The following is a 20,967-nucleotide window of genomic DNA, read 5'->3' on the forward strand; positions in this document are numbered from 1 at the left end:
AAAACTGACTGATCCAAATGGCATGATGTACATATGGGTATATGACTGCCTAGAGGACGGCCCTCACACACTATACCCTGTGTGTGTATCAGCTTTCTTTAGATGTTGGACCGTGTATATTGGGAGTGTTGCGATCAATGCTATCTTCCTCCTGAATAAAAATAACCCAAATTGAGAGATAATGCTGCATCAAAGCCTAGCTCTTTGAGGGGCTGTGATGCAGACGTGGGTGACAGGAGCATACACTTAATTCCAAATTACTTGTAATTTCAGCTTTACCTTGATATCACCAAAATAATTACACCCTCCAGATAGTTGTTCGGGAGCAGCTTCGTCGCCAGTCCAGTCCGTTCTTTATCGCTGCAAAAATTCAATGCCTGCAAGATTAGAAGAGAAATGGAATCCGCACTCACCCAAAGCAATCGCATGCCAAGCTCATTAAAACATTGATAATGGCCCATTTACAATGAAGAACCATCTTGTTATCAAACTACCTGCATTTACAGCACTTTGTGGTTGGGACAATCTTGGTGTTCAGGGGTGGTACTAAAGCTAAAGACCACCTGCAAATGTTACTTTTCTAAAGATCAAACTTGATTAAATGTTAGGAAAAAGAGATTTTAATGGCCATTTCTTAGCACTTAGAATCCAGGACAATTTAAGTAGACCGTCAATTATGTTGTTGCATAGATCAGTAAGCACTTAGACACAGATCATTAATCAACTCATTGCCCATCTGTCGGAGGTGCGGAAATGTGCATCATCCTGAAAAATAAATAAGCTGTGATTTCTATATCAATGAAATAAAATAATAAATGATGATCCTAAAGTCATGTCTTTCTCTTAAATGTGTTTTTCAGTGCCAGCCAAAATTGTCAACATCTCAAAAGACATTTCTGTGAATGAAGGAGAGAATGTAAACCTGCACTGTCTGGCAGTGGGTCGACCTGAGCCCACCGTCACCTGGAAAGTCCAGAAATGTAAGCTACCTCCTCTTTGTCTGCTTCATCTTCAGATCCAGACAGCTCATGTTCACAGCATCACCTTCATCTTTTGGCCTTCACATTCGTTCCCATGGGGGAAGATTTATTCTTTTCCATCTATCCTAACAGCTTAGTAGCATTAAGCTTGTGTTCATGTCTTCATCCCCTAATTCCCATGCCATCACTCTTTAACCCAGCTGTTTGGTCAGAACCCTTTTAAATTCATAGCTGCACATTTCCCTTTGTCCTAGTTTTTTCCACCAGATAACTACGTATAATACATATTTATCCCCACAGCACCGCCTGCCATCATCAGCATCTGTCTTCATCCAGCATGTCATCTCTCATCATGCCGCCCACCAAGGCTAACAGCCACTTTTGGCACAGTTTTACCCTCCATCGTGTTCTTAAATCAGATTAAATCAAGTTCAGTGTTGGCAGGATGCATATACAATAGGGACCAGAATTATTGGAACACTTGTCAAAATTAAGCTGTTTTATTTGTTTTTATTGAATTATCTGTTAGAATAAACACTCTTTTCACGATCGCACACGTGACAGAAGGAAGCTTCCTGAATACTGAAAATGATGGAGGGGCTCCCTCAAAGGCCAGACCACAACCTCATTAAATACATTTGTTAAATAACCTGTACAGATCTGTGGTACAATCAAAGGAAAGCCAGTGGCTGACATGAGGTAGCAATTATGTTGAAGTTCTCAGAAATTCAAACATTAATCTTGACAGTATGCCAGAGAGACGCCCTGGTGGACTTGCTGGAAAAGGTGGGCACACCAAAGTTAATCAGATATTTGTTTTGCTCATCTGCTGCATATTTCATGAACAATTATCAAATGAAATCAACCCAAAAAGGTCAGTATTTTCAGATCTGTCGGGTCTAATAATTTTCCATATGATTTTATCAGAATTTATCATTTATTTCCTATTTTTCACTTTGAAAAATTGAAGAAAACCTTGAGCAGGACCAGGCTCATGTAGGGGGACCCTCCTGCTGATGGGGGGGCTGGGTAGAGAGAGAGGAGAAGGTGGAGGACAGGTAGAGGAGAGAATAGGTAGAGAACATAGAAATACATTGCATTAATTAAAATAAGCTGCTGTAGAGTCAGGTTGAGTGGGTCAGCGGGGTCGGAGGTCAGTAGGTCAGCATATTTCAAATGTCTATTGACCAGTATACGGTGCTACACTGTTCTGAGCCCATTTAATCACTTGTAAGTACATCATGAAATCAGCTCAGAGATGCACTTTTTCACCTGTCTGGCCCTCTTTCTTCACACCATGTCAAGATGATCCACTTGTACATGTACCAACACTACACTTCACTCAAACCTACAGTACTTTTTTTTTTACTTGTATAATATTTGTAGTTGTGTTTGTTGTTCCTCTCAGTTTGGGATTTGCCCACAAAATAGAACAATGTGCATTGATCAATCTATTTTTGTTCTATTGTTTGTGGTAGTGTAGGTTGTATTTCAAAGAAATACTATTACAGAAATTTGCCTCATTTCATTTTGATTCTAGCACCCGAGGTCTGTAACAGCTTTCTTTTTACTAGATGTCAAGTTAGATACTGACAGATAAAACATTATAATGATTATGAACTTGGACTTACCAGGTTTTGAGAGTCAATGGGCTTATGAGACTTTGATTAAGTATCACCACAATCAAAATTCTTTAAAACATTTTAACCATATAACAGTGTATAACAATAGTTTTACTACAGTGTCACATTGTCACACAGAGGAAGAAAATAATATATAGTTATAATGATAGCAACAACAATAATGATAATACTAATAACTACTATGAACTTCCTCTCAAAACATTGTACTGCTTGTCTAAATGCATATATACTGTACAGCAGTAGTTACAGGCTGCTCAGAGGGCTTCACCTCCTTGTTTCTCCTTTGTCCGTCCTTGGGTTAGTCTCCTGTGTATCTATTGTCCTTTTTTGTGCAGATAATAGCTACAATACGGCACCTCAGGCAGGGACAGGCAGAAAAGCATGCATGAATGCACACCTGCAGCAAACACACACACACACACACACACTACAAGTGAAGTTGTCCTCACTTGCAGGTCTATAGCATTTCTCCTCTGTCAGCAATAACCATCCATCTCAAACCACCCCCCCCCCACACTAGTTCATACCACACACCTCCCTCCCTCCCTCCATAACCTTGCATCTTGTAGAAAGAGAGAGGGGCTGAATTGCTATTCTCTGTGAGTCTCCTCAACCAAGTCTTCAGTTGCCAGGGTCCAGTGTCAGTGGAGAAGGAATTGTCTAAAGAAATAGCAGTACACTGCCAACGGTGTCCTTATTATTCAGGGAGAAACTGCAGGGAACAGGGGTTTGGAGAAGAACGGTGTATAAGCATCGTAAGATGGTGTTTACCTCAGAATGTTTGGGGAGATTAGACATGCATGTCAGAGATCAGGTGGATGCAGACATACGCTCGACCCCATAACAACTTGGCCACACAGATAGCTGCAGGTTATTAAGAATCCTGTTTAGCATTTAAGAGACAAGAGTCTCTTAAATGTCAATCGAACAAGGACGAGACGTTTGCGCTTACACTTACCCATCAATTAGCCTACAGAAGTGCATCAAAGACTTCATTTGACATTCCATCCATTAAAAGATAAAGGCCCATAGGTTTAGCATAAATTAATGTTTACTGGGGAGCACATTGTGATGAGAACCAAGCCTATATTTGACAGGATATTTATGAGATTTGTGATGAGTGAGGGAAACTCATGATTCATGAGCTTTTATACAAAATTAGCCAGGAAAAGCAGACGGATAATAGTTTTGAGAATTTGTCATAAGTGTGTTTATGTCATATGTTATTGGCTGAGCCAAAAGGAAGACAGCCAATAGTAGTTTCACCAGATTCAACTTACCCTGAACGTAAATTCAAATGTTATGCTAAATTCAGTGGCTTTTGTTACTTTTTGTTGAAAACTAATAATCATGTTCTTGTCCTATTTGTTAATTATTACAATGCTAAATATTTTGAAATGACCTTACACAGTTTTAAGTAGCTGAAGAAATACACCTTATATTGTTTTTCATCCTGACCTCTTTAATTTCTACATTGGATTTATGTTTTGTTGGGGGTTTCATCATGGGGAAAAAAAAGGAGACATGGTGATATCAAGTCTATCTGAATTGTTATTGGGAAATAGAAAACTGTTACCCTCTCCTCTTATTCATACATTCCTCTTGACTGTCAGGTACAATCCATCTGTCTCTGGTGGTCAGAAGTCGAGTTCCTTCAAAAGCCATAAGTGGTTGATGGAGCTGTATTTTACGGACCATTTTACGAGTGTCAGGGGGGTTTTGTGTGCCATCTGATATGATCTTCAGCTAAAAGTGGAGCAAGGCATGATGGGATGGAAAGAAAAAGTAAAGGAAGTGAGAAATTGTTTTGCTCATGTCATATTGTGGAAAGAAAATCCACAGGATCAAAAGGCCACAAAGAAGTAAATACACATCAAATACCTGACTGGGCACCTCTGGGAGATTCTGTCTCTGAGTGCATCAGTGTATTTTCTTCTACTTCTCCTCATCTGCTCAGCTTATTTGGGTCTGGCTCATGAGGGCAGCAGCATCACTGCAGTGAATAATTTCTGATTGATTTAGGCTTGAGGCCCATGCACTCATCTCTCCAGCCACTTCCAGTAGCATCTCCAGGGGATTCAGAAAGGCGCTTCCAGGCCAGCCGAGAGATTTAATCTCTCTGGTGTGTCGAAGGTCCGCCACGGGGTCTCCTCCCGGTTGAACATGCCAGGAAACACCTCCCCAGTGAGTTGCCTGGGACTCCCTCAATTGGCGCCTCCTGACACTGAGGGGCAGCAGCTCCACTCTCACCCTATCTCTAGAGCTGACCTTAGCCCCTGTCACTTTGGTTGCTTGGAGATTGAAGGTTCAAGATATGTTATTGTCATTTCCACATGCAGTGTACAAGGGAATTATATTGCAGGTCTCTTAGCTGTGTGTTTTCTTGCATAAAATAAAAGGTAGAGATACAAAATATACAATAAGATAATAAAATTACTTTTAAGTACACACAACGTGCTGTACATGTACACACAAGCCATCAAATTGTATGTGATCATGTCTTCTACCCACTGCCAGAGGTTAGGGATGTAATGCAGATTGACCTAAACAGAGAGCATTATTCGTCTGTGTTCCTTATGTTATTACATTTGCATCTTTTCAGCATTTCCACACCGCATGTGCTATGTCCACTGCAGGATATCAGATATTTTTGTTTCCATGTTTCTGGGGCCCCCAAACACATGGACCCACACCACCTTCAGCCACATTAGGTGTTCTGCTTCCTTGACAGAGATGTCACAAGACACCTGTAGTTATTAGACTAATGGATTGAGTGAATAACATTGCACCAACCCCCCCATCAGCAACTGCACATCCGACCGCACCGGCAGCCATCGGCACTTGTGCACAGCAGCTGAAAATAATCTTCTACAGCTCAGTAGCTGCACTAATAATCCTGCAGTATAATCTTCAATTAGAGCTACTATGCTATTCTCTGAGAAGAATTATCGTGGCATTTTGTGTCTTTTTGGGTGTGCATGTGTGTACATGTTGCCAACAAAGGTGCTCAAGAGCTGCTTGTTTGATTTTGATGCTACGAAAAGGTCCACTGCCTGATTGTATCTGTGTATTTATGTTTGGGGAACAGGGAGAAAATGGGAGCTGGTATTTTAAGAGCAGTATTTTCTCGTTAGTTGGGGAGATTGTGTACTACATCATGTTTAACTATTTGACTTACTTAAAGAGGTAAAGGGGAGGTGGGGTGAAATAGTTTTAGGCGCTCTGAGACAACTAGTTACCAAGAAAGGAGGAAGAGAGATGTGGCTCTTATTTCTATTTTATTCTTTTGATCTATTTCTCAATCTCGCTGCAACAAGCCAATATCACCTTATACATTTATCTCACCGTGTGAAGGAGCAGTAACTTCGCTTCCCATCACTCTGACCCCCCCTCCACCACCACCACCACCACCTCTTCTTGGTTGCTTTTGTCACCCAGGGGGAAAAGAGCGAAGTGTGAAACTGACTGATTTGGTTTTTGGGGAGTTTGTCAACATCAAATATTCTCCAAATATAATTCTGACTGTATGATGAAGCGACCCCCAAGCGAGCAAGGCATCACACCTCTGGTGTATCCATTTCTTGGAGGGAAATCTTAAAATTTCCCTTGATGCTATGAAGTAATATTGTGACTACTGTATAATCATGTTTATTTACTTTGTTCCAAGCAGGCACCACCTGTTTACCGTTTATTTTACTGAAGAAATGAACATCCAACAACCTCACACATACACCCAGACAGACAGATGGATGGATGGATGGATGGATGGATGGATAAGTGAGTGGGTGGGTAGGTGGGTGGGTAGGTAGGTAGGTAGGTAGGTAGGTAGGTAGGTAGGTAGGTAGGTAGGTAGGTAGGTAGGTAGGTTGGTAGGTAGGTAGGTAGCGGGTGGGCGGGCGGACATAGACAGACAGACAGACAGACAGACAGACAGATCCCCAGCAAATGTTCTGTCATTCCCCGGTGTGCCTATTCTATCCTCTACCTCTGCTCTCGTCTCGTCTCGTCTCGTCTCGTCTCGTCTCCTCTCCTCTCCTCTCCTCTCCTCTCCTCTCCTCTCCTCTCCTCTCCTCTCCTCCTTTCTCTCTACCCAGCCTGCTAAAGGTTTCTTCCTGTTAACTCCACTGTTGCTTGTCTGGGGTTAGGCCCTGGGATTCTGGAAAGCGCCTAGAAACAATTTTGATTGTAAGAGACGCTGTATAAATAAAAATTGATTGATTGCTTGATTGCTTGATTGCTTGATTGCTTGATTGATTGATTGATTGATTGATTGATTGATTGATTGATTGATTGATTGCTTGCTTGATTGAGTGATTGGTAATTCTCCAGTTTCTCTTGTTCCTTCGTCCTGATGTTGCGATCACGTTTGGCTGCTGCATTTATCATCACAGCTCTCTTCTGACATTTGTCCTCAAAACAATGTCCAGGTGGTTCACCGTTATCTGGAAGCCCCACAAGATCTCAGCACAGTGCTCCACTACCTTTGTGGGCATACCACATTTTGATTTTAGGACTAACAGTCGAAACTCAGTACTGATGTTCCTGTATGCTGTGTTCCTGGTACGCTTTATCTGTCTAGCATGCACATCAGATCTTGCCTTGTGTGGTACATTCAGGTCCTCTATTGCTCTTGTGCTTTGTGCCTGCCCTCTGTGCCTGCCCATATCAGAATTTCCTGATATCAGTCACTTCTTCATTTTGGCAGTGGCACGTACCATGCAGGGGGTTTTCCCTCCCATGATGCTTGCAGCTGCTCACCAGATTTCTGCTGCTGAGCAATTCATCACTGGAGGCCATCTTCGATATGTACTCATTGATCTTCCTTCTTTCATTCAAAATAGCAGCTCTAAAGCTGGGTGGCCCTCAGCATCCCTCGTGTCGCCTCACTTACAGCCTCAGGGTGCTGGGCTTAGGGGGAAGAAGGGAGATGTTTACTAGTCCTTTTACCAGTGGCCTCTATTTCCCCCTGTGGCCAGGATATTATACCAGTGGGTTAGGTAATGTTTGGCAGGGTGTTTATCATCTTTATCATCAAACCTTGTCCTTTCCATTCAGCTGAATTTTCAGGACTTGCCTTGGCTGGCTTCCTTGTAACATCTTCAAAGTTGCCAGTTGCTTTGCATGTGGGATCCCAAGGTTTTTGTAGCTGTTATTAATAGCTGCAATGTCATTGCCATTAGCCCAATGATGTGTGAAGCTTCTTTTCCCCATCTTTCAGTATTGTTCAGTCTCCAGCCTCAGAGGAATAACCTTCAATGTATCTCAGTAATCTGTTGGCCTCCCGCTTCTCTGGTGTATTTCTGTTGTTAGGTTGCCAGTTTTGTGAGCCTCTGCTGGGCAGTTTCAACTGCCTCCTGTATGGATAGCCTGTAGTATTTCTTAGGTGCCATTTCATCAGTGCAACACAACTGTGATGGACTAAGCGGTAACAATTTCCATCACTTCCTGATTCTTCTGCAGAGATATGGACTGTGTGTTGTTTTGAATTAATGTTAACTACTCGGGCAATTCAAGTTACTACTACTAAAACAAATTACACAAATACGCGACTCAAATTTGTCACTAGGATGTTTTGACTGTTGAGTGCTCAGTATTTTACTGAGCATTATCATTAGCATGGCCTCACCATCTGTTTCACCTGGTGTTTCACCCTGTGTTTGCTCAGTGTGTGAATTGTTTTGATAGTATTCTGCCTCCTTTAGTAATAATAATACTAATACCCATAGAAAGTTCCATTTATTTATGACTTTGGCTTCGTGACCTTGAGGCACACTTCCACAGTTTGAAGTTGTCTGAAGTTGTGTCAGGTAGCCAGGACAAATTAGCTTCTGCAGAACTTCCCAGCATAGCAAGAGCTGTCCTCCAACAGCAACCAAGCAGCCAGTTCGAAGAAAGCATAACCCAAACCAAAGGTCCCCAGTGCACCACCAATCTATGAAAAAGAAAATATTAAATCAGAGGTGGTATGCCCCTTGGTATAAGCTGCAGATTTGGACCCTCGAAGGAGAAAGCATTGGTAGCAGTGGTAGCTCAGTATGTGGGGGGACAGTGCTGAAAATCATGGAAGGCGTTGTGGTAAATTTCTTCTAATGATAGTAGAGATGTGCTGATGAAAAAAGAATCTTCGTAGACACCAACTTGGTTATCATAGATGTTTTTTGGAGAGAACAGTCAGGCATCAATCGAACACTGCAGATTGTCCGAGGGAGGTTTTGTGGTCCTGATGGTGAAGATCTCCGAAGTGCTTTGTTCGGTAGACCCTTATATATGGTCGAGTAAACACATTCCTTTCTTGTGACCTCATGACACAGTATAACCAACCAAATGGTATAGAGTCCAGTCTGAGAACCCAGGAGCCTCTGGACCCCTGTACTCCTTCACAGCAAGTCTTCTAGGGGGATAACAAGACATTAAATCACGAGCACAGAAAAACATACCTGACAGGACACAAATGGAACATGTTGAGATGGTGCCAGGATGGCTGAAAAGGAAGATAAGATCTCCAAAGCTAAGATCCTCAGAGGTCAAAAGTCAGGATCTGCTAGGGACAATACACATTCTTCGGACACCACAGTGTTGTGGTAGCAGGTGAAGGTTCGAGAACACCTTCAGAGCAGTGCTGAGGTATGCTTCAGCAAGGTACCAGACTCACAAATGTTCGCATGGGGCCCTGCAATGAATTAGCAACTAATTGAGAGGTGTGCCTTCCCTTCAACCGTATGCACGCCCTCCGAGTCCCTCCGAAAGGGATAAAGAGGTCAAGAGGGTGATGACGAAGCAGAAAATGCAAAGATTAGAAAGGAAGTGATATTGTTGTAAAATAGATAGCTACCATTTAGCCTGGAAATACTGTCTTGAGGGTTACAAAACAAAAAGCCCTCCATACAGCTAGAATGGCCATTTATTCTTCCTAATTGAAGAAAAGCAGTATAACTCTAGGTTGTTTCAGAAATCACATTGTTTTGGGTCCACGTATCCCTTCTTCCCTTAGTGGTGAGGATTTCATGAGCTTTTTTCACTTATAAAGTTAGAACTATTTGGGAAAAAGCTAATCAGGCAATCCCAACAGTTGTTAGACTGCCCCCAGACGTGTTGATGTGCTTGTGTTAAAAGACATAAATCTTGGATGACATCAAATTTCCCTTTTCCTTACTTCGGGAGAAATTGAGGTCATGGAGTTTGGTCCTGAACCTCTCAGCGATATATTAGATCACATTATCACTCTAGATGGTATCTCATTAACATCTAGTCTCTCTGAGGAATCTTGGAGTAACTTTTGACCAAAATCTCTCCTTCAACTCACACATTAAAACAGTCTCTAGAAGTGTCTTTTTTCACCTGAGGAACATCACAAGGATCAGGAAGCTACTGACGCGGCATGATGCTGAAAAGTTAGTCCATGCATTTGTTACTTCCAGGCTGGACTATTGTAATTCTTTATTATCAGGGTGTCCAAACAACTCTTTAAGAAGCCTCCAGTTGATCCAAAATGCTGCAGCCAGAATTCTGACAGGTATTGACAAAAGAGATCACATAACTCCTGTACTGGCGTCTCTTCATTGGCTGCCCGTTAAATTTAGAATAATTTTTAAAACCCTTCTTTTGACCTACAAGGTCCTCAGAGGCCTAGCTCCATCCTACCTAGAGTAGCTAATGACGCCTTATAATCCCAATAAACCACTCCATTCTCAGAATGGTTTATGTGTGGTCCCCAGAAACTTTAAAAAAATCAGTGGGCGAGTATTGAGTGATCAGGCCTCCCTGCTGTGGAACCAGCTCCCTGTTCACGTAGGAGACAGGGAGCTCTTTGACAAAGTTTATCATACATTCATTCTATAGTTATAGTCATTATTCCAGTCACAATAATTTACAATATTTAAAGAGCCGTCTAATTGTTAGGCTACCATCTTAGTCATGCTGCTATAGGCCAAGGCTGCTGGGCTCCAGAGAGACATGATCACCTGACAGGCTTCTGTCACCCTGCTGGTTCATTGCTTCCTCTCCTCTCCTCTCCTCTCCTCTCCTCTCCTCTCCTCTCCTCTCCTCTCCTCTCCTCTCCTCTCCTCTCCTCTCCTCTCCTCTCCTCTCCTCTCCTGCAAAATGCTGGCCCCAGGGAGATTCAAACCTGGGACTTCCTGGCCTTCTTCTTTATCCTAATAATTTCCCTGATCTGATATATGCATCCTTGTCATCCCCATGCTGGTAAATCATTGCAGCTGTAAGTTGAATTTCAAGTACTGGCCATTAAATCAGCAGCCTGAGTGTCCACTCATTTGATTTGTAGAGTGACCCATGACATGTACCTTCTGTCACCAGATGGATTGGTGAGCGAGGGAGAATTCCTCGACATTACAGAGATTAAGAGGCAGCAGGCTGAGGACTATGAATGCCTCACCAACAATGGGGTGGCTCCCCCCGATCAGCGCAAGGTTAAAGTTACAGTCAACTGTAAGTATCTTTTTCTGTGCTGCTTAAAAGCCCAGACCAAATAGTTCAGCTCAAAATGGACTTCCAGTGTTATACAATAATGATCTATTATTGATGTATATGGAAATCTAGTGTGTTCATTATTGTACATAAATTCTTAATTTTGTTGCAACGTAACCCCAGGCTGGCCTGCCTGTAGTGAACATGTACGCAAATTGCTGAATTAGCTACTTCTATGTCTTACTTTTCTTTCTTCTTTTTTCCCCTTAAAATAGACCCTCCCATGATCACAGATATAAAGAACATGCCGGCTCATTTGGGGAAGACAGCCATATTGCGCTGTGAAGCCATGGCAGTGCCCTCAGCTTTCTTTGAGTGGTACAGAGACGACCACAGGTAAGATAATCGGGAAAAAGCCAACCGTTTTATTTACTGATTTGTTCAGGGAAAATTGTTAGATGGTGCAAATATAGCAGTATCAAAATGTAAAGGAAAATTTGTGCTGCAGTAACTGAAATTGAACATTGGCAGTAGCATTTTATTTAGCATTATAGATCTGCTTAGAGATATTTAGGCCCATTCTTTGGCACAAGACACCTTAGTCTTGTTTTGGGGTTCTTTATCTGAACTGTTCAGTTTGTTATAGACAACAAATCTAGGGGTTTGAGAGAGTCCACTCAAAAATGAAAATTTACTCATTATCTACCTCCACTTCGTTGAAGGACAGGTAAACTGAGGGAAGTTTCTTAGGAGAAAATCTTAGGACTTAGAGCTTTTTATCGAGATTCTTCTTACTGACATCTGACCTTGTGATTTATTAAATTTGCTGACGTCACTTGTTCAGATTTTACTTTTCCCTTCTGATAAGCTCAAATGCTGCAAAACTAGGCCAACATGCTACCCCAGTAATGCCACCACAGTAACATTCTGATGCTGCAATTCAGTGCTTTCTTTCTCTGAATAAAACTTGACCACATGTTTGAGATGACCTCTTCCAAAATAAAAAAAAGTTTATCTTTAGTGGCATCTTTAGTTCCCTTGCAACATGCTTTTATGGTAAACATGAACAATAATGTTAGCCCATGTAAGACAATCAGTGGTTTTCATTCCCCAGCATTCCCGTGGTATCTCTTTGACTATTCCACACCTTTTCCTATAAGAAAATGTCACTATTCGATTATTCTTGAAAATATAAAAATGGTTTTGATGTTTCTAATTTATTTGGAACCTGTCAGACTTTTTGTCAGACTGTGAGTTGCAAATAACTTTGTAATTGTTCAGAGACAGCCAAATGTCAACAGCAGCTTTGATGAGCTCTTTTAAAACTCCATTTATTCTCCTTTAAAAATGCCACTCGAAGATTAGATCCTGATAGATTTGTGATCTTTGATGGAACCAAACACCCTCTTACATAGAATTTCAATTTTGGTGATTTGTTTGCCTTAAAATCTTTTCCTGAAAAAATAACTATTCAGAATATACTGTTGCCATAATAACTACGGGGGTGAAACCGTCTTTGATGTTTTTGAGAAATCATGGCTCTGCAACTGCTTTTGTCCTTTGTGTCTCATTATTAATTTGTTTTCCACTACATCTGGTTAGCTTTAATTGCAATTGAGTCTCAAACAGCCCTAACGTCATAAATTTGATTTATTTATTCCTTTTGGGGTCACAGAGCAGATGCTGGAGCCTATCCCAGCCACATATGATTGACGGTTGGGTACACCCCTGAATGGGTCCTCAGCTCATTGCTGGGCCCTATGTGAGAATCTCGGGATTTGGAACCTTGCTCAAGGGTACCTTGCTCAAGGGTACCTTAGCAGTGCTCTGAAGGTGTCCTGGCTGAGAACCCTCGGCTTCTCAGCCCAGTCACCCATAGACTGAGATGCCTCCATCCCTGTAAATCAGTCTTGAATTTGAATTTAAAATGAAAGCGAATTTATTGAAAATGTAGACAATAAGGATTCATCCTTATTGTTTGTTTGTTTCTAAAAATGATCCATTGGATCTGGTCTTGGCTGGTGGCTATTGCTTTAATGAAATCTGTTACCTCTTCGTTGTCGCATAATCTGTTCTTCAAAGCTCCCAAAGAGCCAAGAAGACAAAAACATTCATCTGCAAGTCAGACAGGGCTGTTATTGGAGTATTGTAGGGACCCAGCAGGAGCTCTCTCTTATTATGGACTGTTTGATTTTAACACCACGGTAAGGCAAAGCTGATTTGTACATGCTCGTCTCAGGAGTGATAGAGAAGAAAATGTCATTTTTTTCTGCTAACTGTGAATGTCGTATTATCCTCCTTTTCCTGTCACTTTTTTTTAACTTTGTGCTTCCGTGCTTCATTTTCACTCCCCTGCCACCCAGGCCGGTAGAGAATGACAACACCCTGAGGATCAAAAACGAGAAAACGCGTTCGCTGTTGCTGTTTACCAACGTGACAGAGAAACACTTTGGCAACTACACCTGTTTCGCCTCGAACCGTCTGGGGGCTTCCAATGCCAGCATGCTGCTGTTTCGTGAGTAAACACATAGAACTGCATACGGATCCAAGAATACGATGACACGTGGACAAACACAAGATGTCACACACAGAGAAGTACACCCAGGTTTATCTCATGTGACAGCCAGTGTAGCAGAGCTGGAACAGTGATAGTTTACTACCGCTAAATGATACATGTGCATGGAAACACTTTTCCCCATGCACACCATCTCACTTCTGCTTTTTGCCCTGCGCAGCATTTTTTCAACCATCTAACGCTCCCCTTTCCACATTTTCTTTATTCTCTGGCCCATTAAAGCTTTGCTAGCCTTGATTACCCTCTCTTTCAATCGTTCACCGTTTCACCCCCCATCTCTTCTTCGTACACATTCCCGTGCGCGCCTGACGCTCTGCTGATCGCGCTACACAAGATGTTGTCAGTTCACTCTATGCCCAGTTCACATTGAATGTCCCCAATGAGCAATTTCCTACTCTTCCATTTCCTGCCACCCTCCCTCTACCCCTTTAGTGCATTTGGTATTACCATCTTAAGCGAGTCCTTCATCTATCCCCTGTTCTTTGTTCATTCCTTTATCCATTATCACAGCCTTTTCTCGCTTCAGTGACTAACGCCCCATCAGATACATACATCTTCCTGTTCACTTTTTGCATGTGCTGCCTCCTGTTTCAACCATCATCTGTCATTTTGTCTCCTTTGTCATTCCTAATCTTCTCATGGCATCATTAGACACAACCAACAACATCGTATTCAGGGGCATTCATGGAAGATTTGGACATATCCCTTTTAAGGCATATCTATTTATCTCATTTTGTTTTTGTGAAGTAGCACTTTGATTATTCATTTTAGTGGTGGCACATGTAATATTTTATCACTGACTTTTGTATCACTGACATTATTGGAAATATATTTCGTCTTAAACCCAGAGCAGCCCCAGATCAGGCTATAAAGCATATTAGGTTGTAGAAATTGTCATTTTAAGCATTTTATTTGGCCTTTTCTTCCTCATAGCACTTTTTGTTTGTTTCTTTAAGACTATTATAAAGTCAGTGTTGACACCATGCTTGTGTGATTTCATTTCATTTGGGCATTCCAGGATGTGGCTCATTCAGACTAACTGAACAATTTCTGACACTCATTATTAGAAATTCTCCATTAAAATGTGTCATGAAGTCCAACATAGAATTTCATTAATAATGGCCAAAGTCTTTTCAGTTTCTGCAGTTTCTGTTCATACAACAGAGCAATCATTTAGTATTTAATGTTTTGTATGTGACATTGTCTAATCTCTATACTTTTATTATGTAACATGCCAGTTACACATGTACATTTATTTGAACATTTAGTAAAGTACTATTTTTGTCCTTTTCAAGATTTTGGGAGCAATTGTAATGATTTAAATAAAAGTGACCCATAACGCTGTTAATAATTGCATACAGCTCTTTTTCTTTAACTGGTTAATTTTTACTGATATCTTTTCCTCATCTTGTTTCCCTATGATCCTTCATAAAGGACCAGGTGCCATACAGGGGCGAGGGACCGGTTTACATGCAGGGCTAAGTGCCGGCATGTGCATTTTGGTTTCTTTCTCGGCTTTTCTTCTGATGATGGTGTAAAGATGGAGCTTTTCCTTCTCTGCGTGGATTTGTCCCAAAACGTCCCTGAAGGCCCACCTTTTTCCTCCTCTCTCTCCCTCTCTTGCCATCTACAGAAAGGAAGAAGGAAATGGAATTCTTTAATTATGAACCCATCACTGTGAACAAAAGAATATGCATTAATCCAGGAGCCATTGAATCACTGCATAAAACAACTGCCCCCCCGTCCAAAACCTCAATTAAATTCCAAGGTCAAATCATGGTCATTATCTCTTCTACTCTCAACCATACGGTCTTCTTTTGTCTCCAAAAATGCCTTGCAGAGCAGTCTGACTTGGTACTTCTACCCACACCTGGCTTTCCCCTCATTAATATCACCAAGCCGATGTTGATACAGAACGTAAATTAACAATTGTTGTGATGTGATCAATGACAAAATAACAGCAAGATAAACCAACTGGATGGGCATTCGTTTTGCTATTCTACACAGACTGGTAATAACTCGTCTGCAATGTTTGCCTTATGGGAAGGAAACATAAATCACAAAATCACAAAGGATGTGTATTAAAATTGGGAAGATAATGTCTTACGGTTGGTCACTGAACCTTTTGGATGCTGTGTAGTTGGTGGCCATGTGAAATGTCACACTACGATCATGCGCCTGGATATGGATTTTTAATTTTAACTGTATAGCAGCGGTTCTGCTGTGAATGATGTCAAAATGTATGAAAAAAAAAGGTTGGGTGGTGATGGTGTCTGTCTTAACTACCCCTTAATGTAATTTGGGGATTTATACCAAGGTTTTGCATGTAGACACCCTCCCTACACACACCTTTTTAACACCCCACCCCTCTGTTGTGTGTCGAGTCGCCCTTCGCATTGCTTGATGTTATCCCACCTTCTTGCCTCTGTCTTCCTCCCCAGTGTAAATATGCAGTATAGAGGCCACCCGGCAACCCCACGTTGCCCGGTGCGAACCAACATCTTTCATCAGCCTCAACTACAGTTTTCCAGCAGCAAGGAACTGTCCAATTCCAACATATTCTGTTTTAAAACTGCAGCTCCATTCTCTGTGTCGCTTGTTAATAGCATGTACCGGTTAAAAATGTAACTGTTGTGAGTCTACACTTCCTGCCTCCTTCCCTCCCTCCCTGCACTGTGTCTGTTTTTGTCTGCAAGGTTACCTGCTTTTACTTTTTTGGTGTTAATAATAGTACAGATGGTGATGATGAAGTATTTGAATAAATAAGAACAGTGAAACAATGTGAGATTAAACACTAAGAAAATATAATATGGAGATATGCGTGGAGGAGATTTTTTTTTTGTACTTTTCTCTGACGAGTCACACACAATAAAAAAAAAGACAAATGGAAAAAAGATGTAAAGTTTTCAAAGTGATGTGCTCGAATTTGCCATGGCAGGCTTTTTAAAAATGCATTTGAAACACTCTGAGGAATTATTTCATCCAGAAGCAGTGAATGATGATGTAATTTATAATTTGTAATCGTTTATGTATTGAACTTTATCTCATATTGTTGCATCACATACATTTTAGAGCATTCTTGTCTCTTATTTTTTATTATCTCCCCCCGATCGGCAAGATAAAGGAATCGGATCCATGTCAGTCTCCGGTTGTGACCATAAGTCAGTTCTTGTTCATCCAGACCACAGGGAGATAAAGATGTAATTAGCCTTTAGCTGTGGCTGGCTAAGTGAAGGAGCCTGGGCTCCACCTGCCCTTCCTGCCAGCCAGTGACGGCCCCAATAAATCAAGCTCAATCCTACCGCTGACAAGAATCCTCTTCAAGGACAATCTCGCCACGGTGCACCACTTCTCGCTCCACTTTGTACCGGCGACATAAAGGCATCGGTACAATTATCCACGCGGTTCTTCTTGCCAGCACAAACAGTGGGAGAGAGTCCCACCTTTCAAAGCGGAAGCACTCGGTTTTGAGCTGAAATTATGTTTCGCTCACATGCGGCAACTGTATGCAAATTTGCTAAAGCAAGCCAGCATGAGATGAGTTTACCCCCATCTGAACCCAGACTACAACAACATTAAAGGGGAATAACTTGGTTGTGAATCAGTTGTCTGAATGTGTCGTTTGAGTTTGTTTCAAACCAGCAATAACCCCCCCCCCCCCCCCCAACTCCACTGTGCAACACGTACCAGATATGATTCAAGCTGTGTTGTAATATTTGAAAAAAGTTCTATAACAAGGTATATCAAATCTGTTGTTGTACTTTGACTGTGTGCAGTACTATGAAATGATTGTGAAACTATGTTTAATGGCCCTTAAGCTAGAACACTACATGTTGTAAACAAAAGGTCTGCAATATAGTCAGGTTGTCTGTGTGAGAGAACACACTGTTTGTGCATGCATCTCGTTGCCCCATAAATGATGATGAGCACCATTTCAAGCACAAGAGCAGCTCATCTGGTCTTAATTAATCCTCTCAATGTCTGCCATGCATTTAAGCAAAAGCAAAGCTGTGCAACATCTGTATGTTATGTAAGTAGCCTGGTCTTGATTGTGTAAAAAGAACAAACAAAAAGAAAGAAAGAAAGCAAACAAAAAAGCAGGAACAAAAAACATGGTCATGTTTCTCAGTGTGGGTCTGGTAAGAAGCATGTCGATGTTTATGTATGACTCAAATTTGCAAATGTTGGAAAAAAGAAAAAGGTGTGTTGTGTTCAGGGCCGGGGGCTTTGGGTCTCAGTTGAAGGAAAAGAACAGAGCAACAAGACTTGAAGTTACTGAATAGTATAAATATGCGGCTTTCCATGACTTTTGTTCTAAGGAATTTCTCGGGTGTGCAAATGGATGAAAAAGATGACCAGGTCTGACGGACTCATGGGATCCCTGCATGCAAACTCCAAAATCGCTGAGGGCCGGAGAGAGAGATGGGCTGGGACAGTAACCAGACGGTGAACCTTTTATTTATGCACGATCATGTTGCATTTCCCAGTGGAAGGTGCAACACATGCGGGTTCCGCTGTGTAATCTAACCAGCATTAACATAGTCTTGATCACTAATGCCGTCTGGCCTACTTCAAGTGTATAAATAACACACCAACTGGAGTTCAGTGAGTTTACAGTGGGACAAACAAGATGCTTGCGTGGCCCCTAATTGCTTCCATCACACACTGGTTCAAAGAGCATTGATTGGCTTCTGCAGCTGAAGGTTATGATAATTTGTTTTCAGACTGTTTTGTGTAATAAGTTGGCAGTAAGTTGTTGTTGTTTTTTTACAACATAAACCCTGTTTGGACTACAAAGCATTGTGTTGCAGATTAATAATAGGATTTGTTTATTCATGTCCGAAGAGTCGGATATTGAGATGTAAGTTCTCAAGGGAAAATGTCGCACATGATTGCTTATTTGATGTGGTGACAGAAGGAAAAATAGTGGTGCTTTAAGGCCAGGATTGTAGAATAGAGAAAGAAGTGTGTAGTGGAGACAAGAGATGGTTTAAAGGTGCTGTTTTCTGTTTTAAATGGTGTGGACTCTGGCTGTAGCACCCTCACTCCAAGACTATAAATTCAGAATGCAATAGCTAATCGATATATTCGACTGAATGGCTTTGGAATGGAGCAATTGGTCTTGCCTTACTACGCCCCTAGAAGCTGGATTGATCAAGTGTCTATTGACCAGCCTCAGAATAGAGAGCATAATTCATCATGCCTGATACAAGATGCCCCTAATTGCGCATTGATTTTAAGCCTCTTCTTCGAAACTATTTGGGCTCTACTGTCAGCTCAGTAAACTATGTGCTTATAGCTGTGCTTTAGACGTAGCCAATGAAGAATTAATCACTCCTTTTCTCATTCATTTCTTTTTGGTTTACTTTCTTGAAAAACATAGTTTGAGCCACAGCCAAATTGTTCCAGGACATATAGTTTTGTATTTATATACCATAATACTAATGTACTATAATACTTTATTCAGCTATTAGCGTTAGCTGCATGGATAGCTTATCAAGAGGCTCGTATGTAAATACTCAAAAGGATGACCCAGTTTACCCGGCCGCAGTGCCAGTCTTATAAAAAGAATAGTGGAAATTCACTATCATTGATCCACAATATCTACCTAATGCACATAATTTATCCATATTATTCACTTTTCACCGACTATTTACTGGCTCATTGAGTTGTCTTGGGCAAAGTCCAAAGTTCAATATGCTTCCATTAAAATCCATTCTTTCTACCACAGACAGACAGACAGACAGACAGACAGACAGACAGACAGAGATAGATAGATAGATAGATAGATAGATAGATAGATAGATAGATAGATAGATAGATAGATAGATAGATAGATAGATAGATAGATAGATAGATAGATAGATAGATAGATAGATAGATAGATAGATAGATAGATAGATAGATAGATCGATCCTGAGCATACAATGATGGTGTGAGGCTCTTCTCTTGTCCGTTCCCTCTCTTGCGAGATGAGAGGAGCCAAAGCAGCATTTGCACAATAAGGGAGATCTTTTCCATCACATCTCCCCCAGTCATTAAGTCGCCCACCTTACATTTCTAACAGTCCCATTATTTGGCCTCTGAATCATCAGCCTACGCTTGATATTCTCCTTGTCAGTCACCGAATGTGTAGGTATTGGTTGAAAAGCTAACAACCGTCAGGAGGAACTTGGATTTCTCTTGCAATTGTGAGCGACAACAGCTGGTGCTGGTTATGATTTATGATGCAGTCCTGAGAAGCAGGGTAAACTCAGCTGTGGTTAATCTACAGACGTGGGACACAAGTGTCGTATTACTGTGAGTTGGAGGGATGAGATGTTTGATAATGGGATGGTCAGACGCTGTAGGCCTCAATAGGGTGTTAGTGTCATCAGGCTGCAGGAACCATCACTGCATGGTAATGAAAATCGTTCTATTTGGAAACTAATAACATTCTTAAACTGCCGTGCATAATTGGAGCAACGATTTGGCTTAAGGTAGTGACTGTGGAACCCATCTCTCTCTCCCACTCTCTTGTCCTCTGGCTCCCTCACACACAGGACCTTAGAAAATGTGTTTTGCAGCATTGGGACAGGTCTTTCATCCCTACAGAAATCTGACTGAAGTAAGTGGCTCACACACGCTTACACATAGCATATTAGTGTAGCGAGGGTCAAATAACCTGTGTATATGACTGCACCAGTTATTCCCTGTTAATCCTAGGTCCAATCACCAATGCGCTTCTCCTTGCCAGTGCAAACAGTGTCACAGAATCCCATGTTACAAAATGGAAGGACTAGTTTTGAGCTGCAGCAACCATCTCAAACTTGCTGAATGAAGCCTGTGCAAAGCCTGACGAGGTGACCTAAACTGAAGCCAGGCCACAGCGACATTAAAGGGGAATTACTTGGTTACCTGAATGTGTTGTTTGATTTTGCTTCTGGCTATGATTGCACCAGTTATCCCCAGTTACCTGATCTTGTGTCTGGAACGTGTCCTCAAAATAGACACTCGCGGCGTATTAACGCGTGTGTTCCTGAACAGACTTTTATTTCCTTCGTGTGACACGGGGGTTCAGTGCAAGCAATTGTTACAATCCTCAGACTCTACTTGGTGTAAACACACAATGTGATAAAACAAAGCATTTGTCTGCCGTCCTGACAGATGCCGAGTGCTGTGAAGCAATGATTGTACTTCTTTTTGATTTGTTCACTTGCTAAACTTGTCCTCTTTCAACTTTTGTTTTTGAGTGTCTCTTTATTTTGAGTGGAGATAAAAAAAATCACATCAAGTGGGGAGAACAAAAAAAAGAATAAAATAAAGAGCAGTTTTGATTTTAACAGAGCTCACTGTGTGTGTG

The 20,967-nt window shown here is 41.4% G+C and overlaps 1 protein-coding gene across 1 annotated transcript in view; it reads left to right on the forward strand.

Moving 5' to 3' along the window:
• Positions 1–20,967, forward strand: part of iglon5 (IgLON family member 5) — a 96,210-nt gene extending 75,243 nt beyond the window's left edge. Inside the window, exons 4-8 of the mRNA XM_011605095.2 lie at positions 861–980; positions 10,940–11,071; positions 11,326–11,446; positions 13,414–13,565; positions 15,060–20,967. Of these exons, the coding sequence (XP_011603397.2) occupies positions 861–980; positions 10,940–11,071; positions 11,326–11,446; positions 13,414–13,565; positions 15,060–15,163 (629 nt within the window). The 3' untranslated portion in view covers positions 15,164–20,967. The remainder of the gene's footprint in view (positions 1–860; positions 981–10,939; positions 11,072–11,325; positions 11,447–13,413; positions 13,566–15,059) is intronic.

This window comes from Takifugu rubripes, chromosome 7 (genome assembly GCF_901000725.2).
Source record: "Takifugu rubripes chromosome 7, fTakRub1.2, whole genome shotgun sequence".
NCBI classification, from domain to species: Eukaryota; Metazoa; Chordata; class Actinopteri; order Tetraodontiformes; family Tetraodontidae; genus Takifugu; species Takifugu rubripes.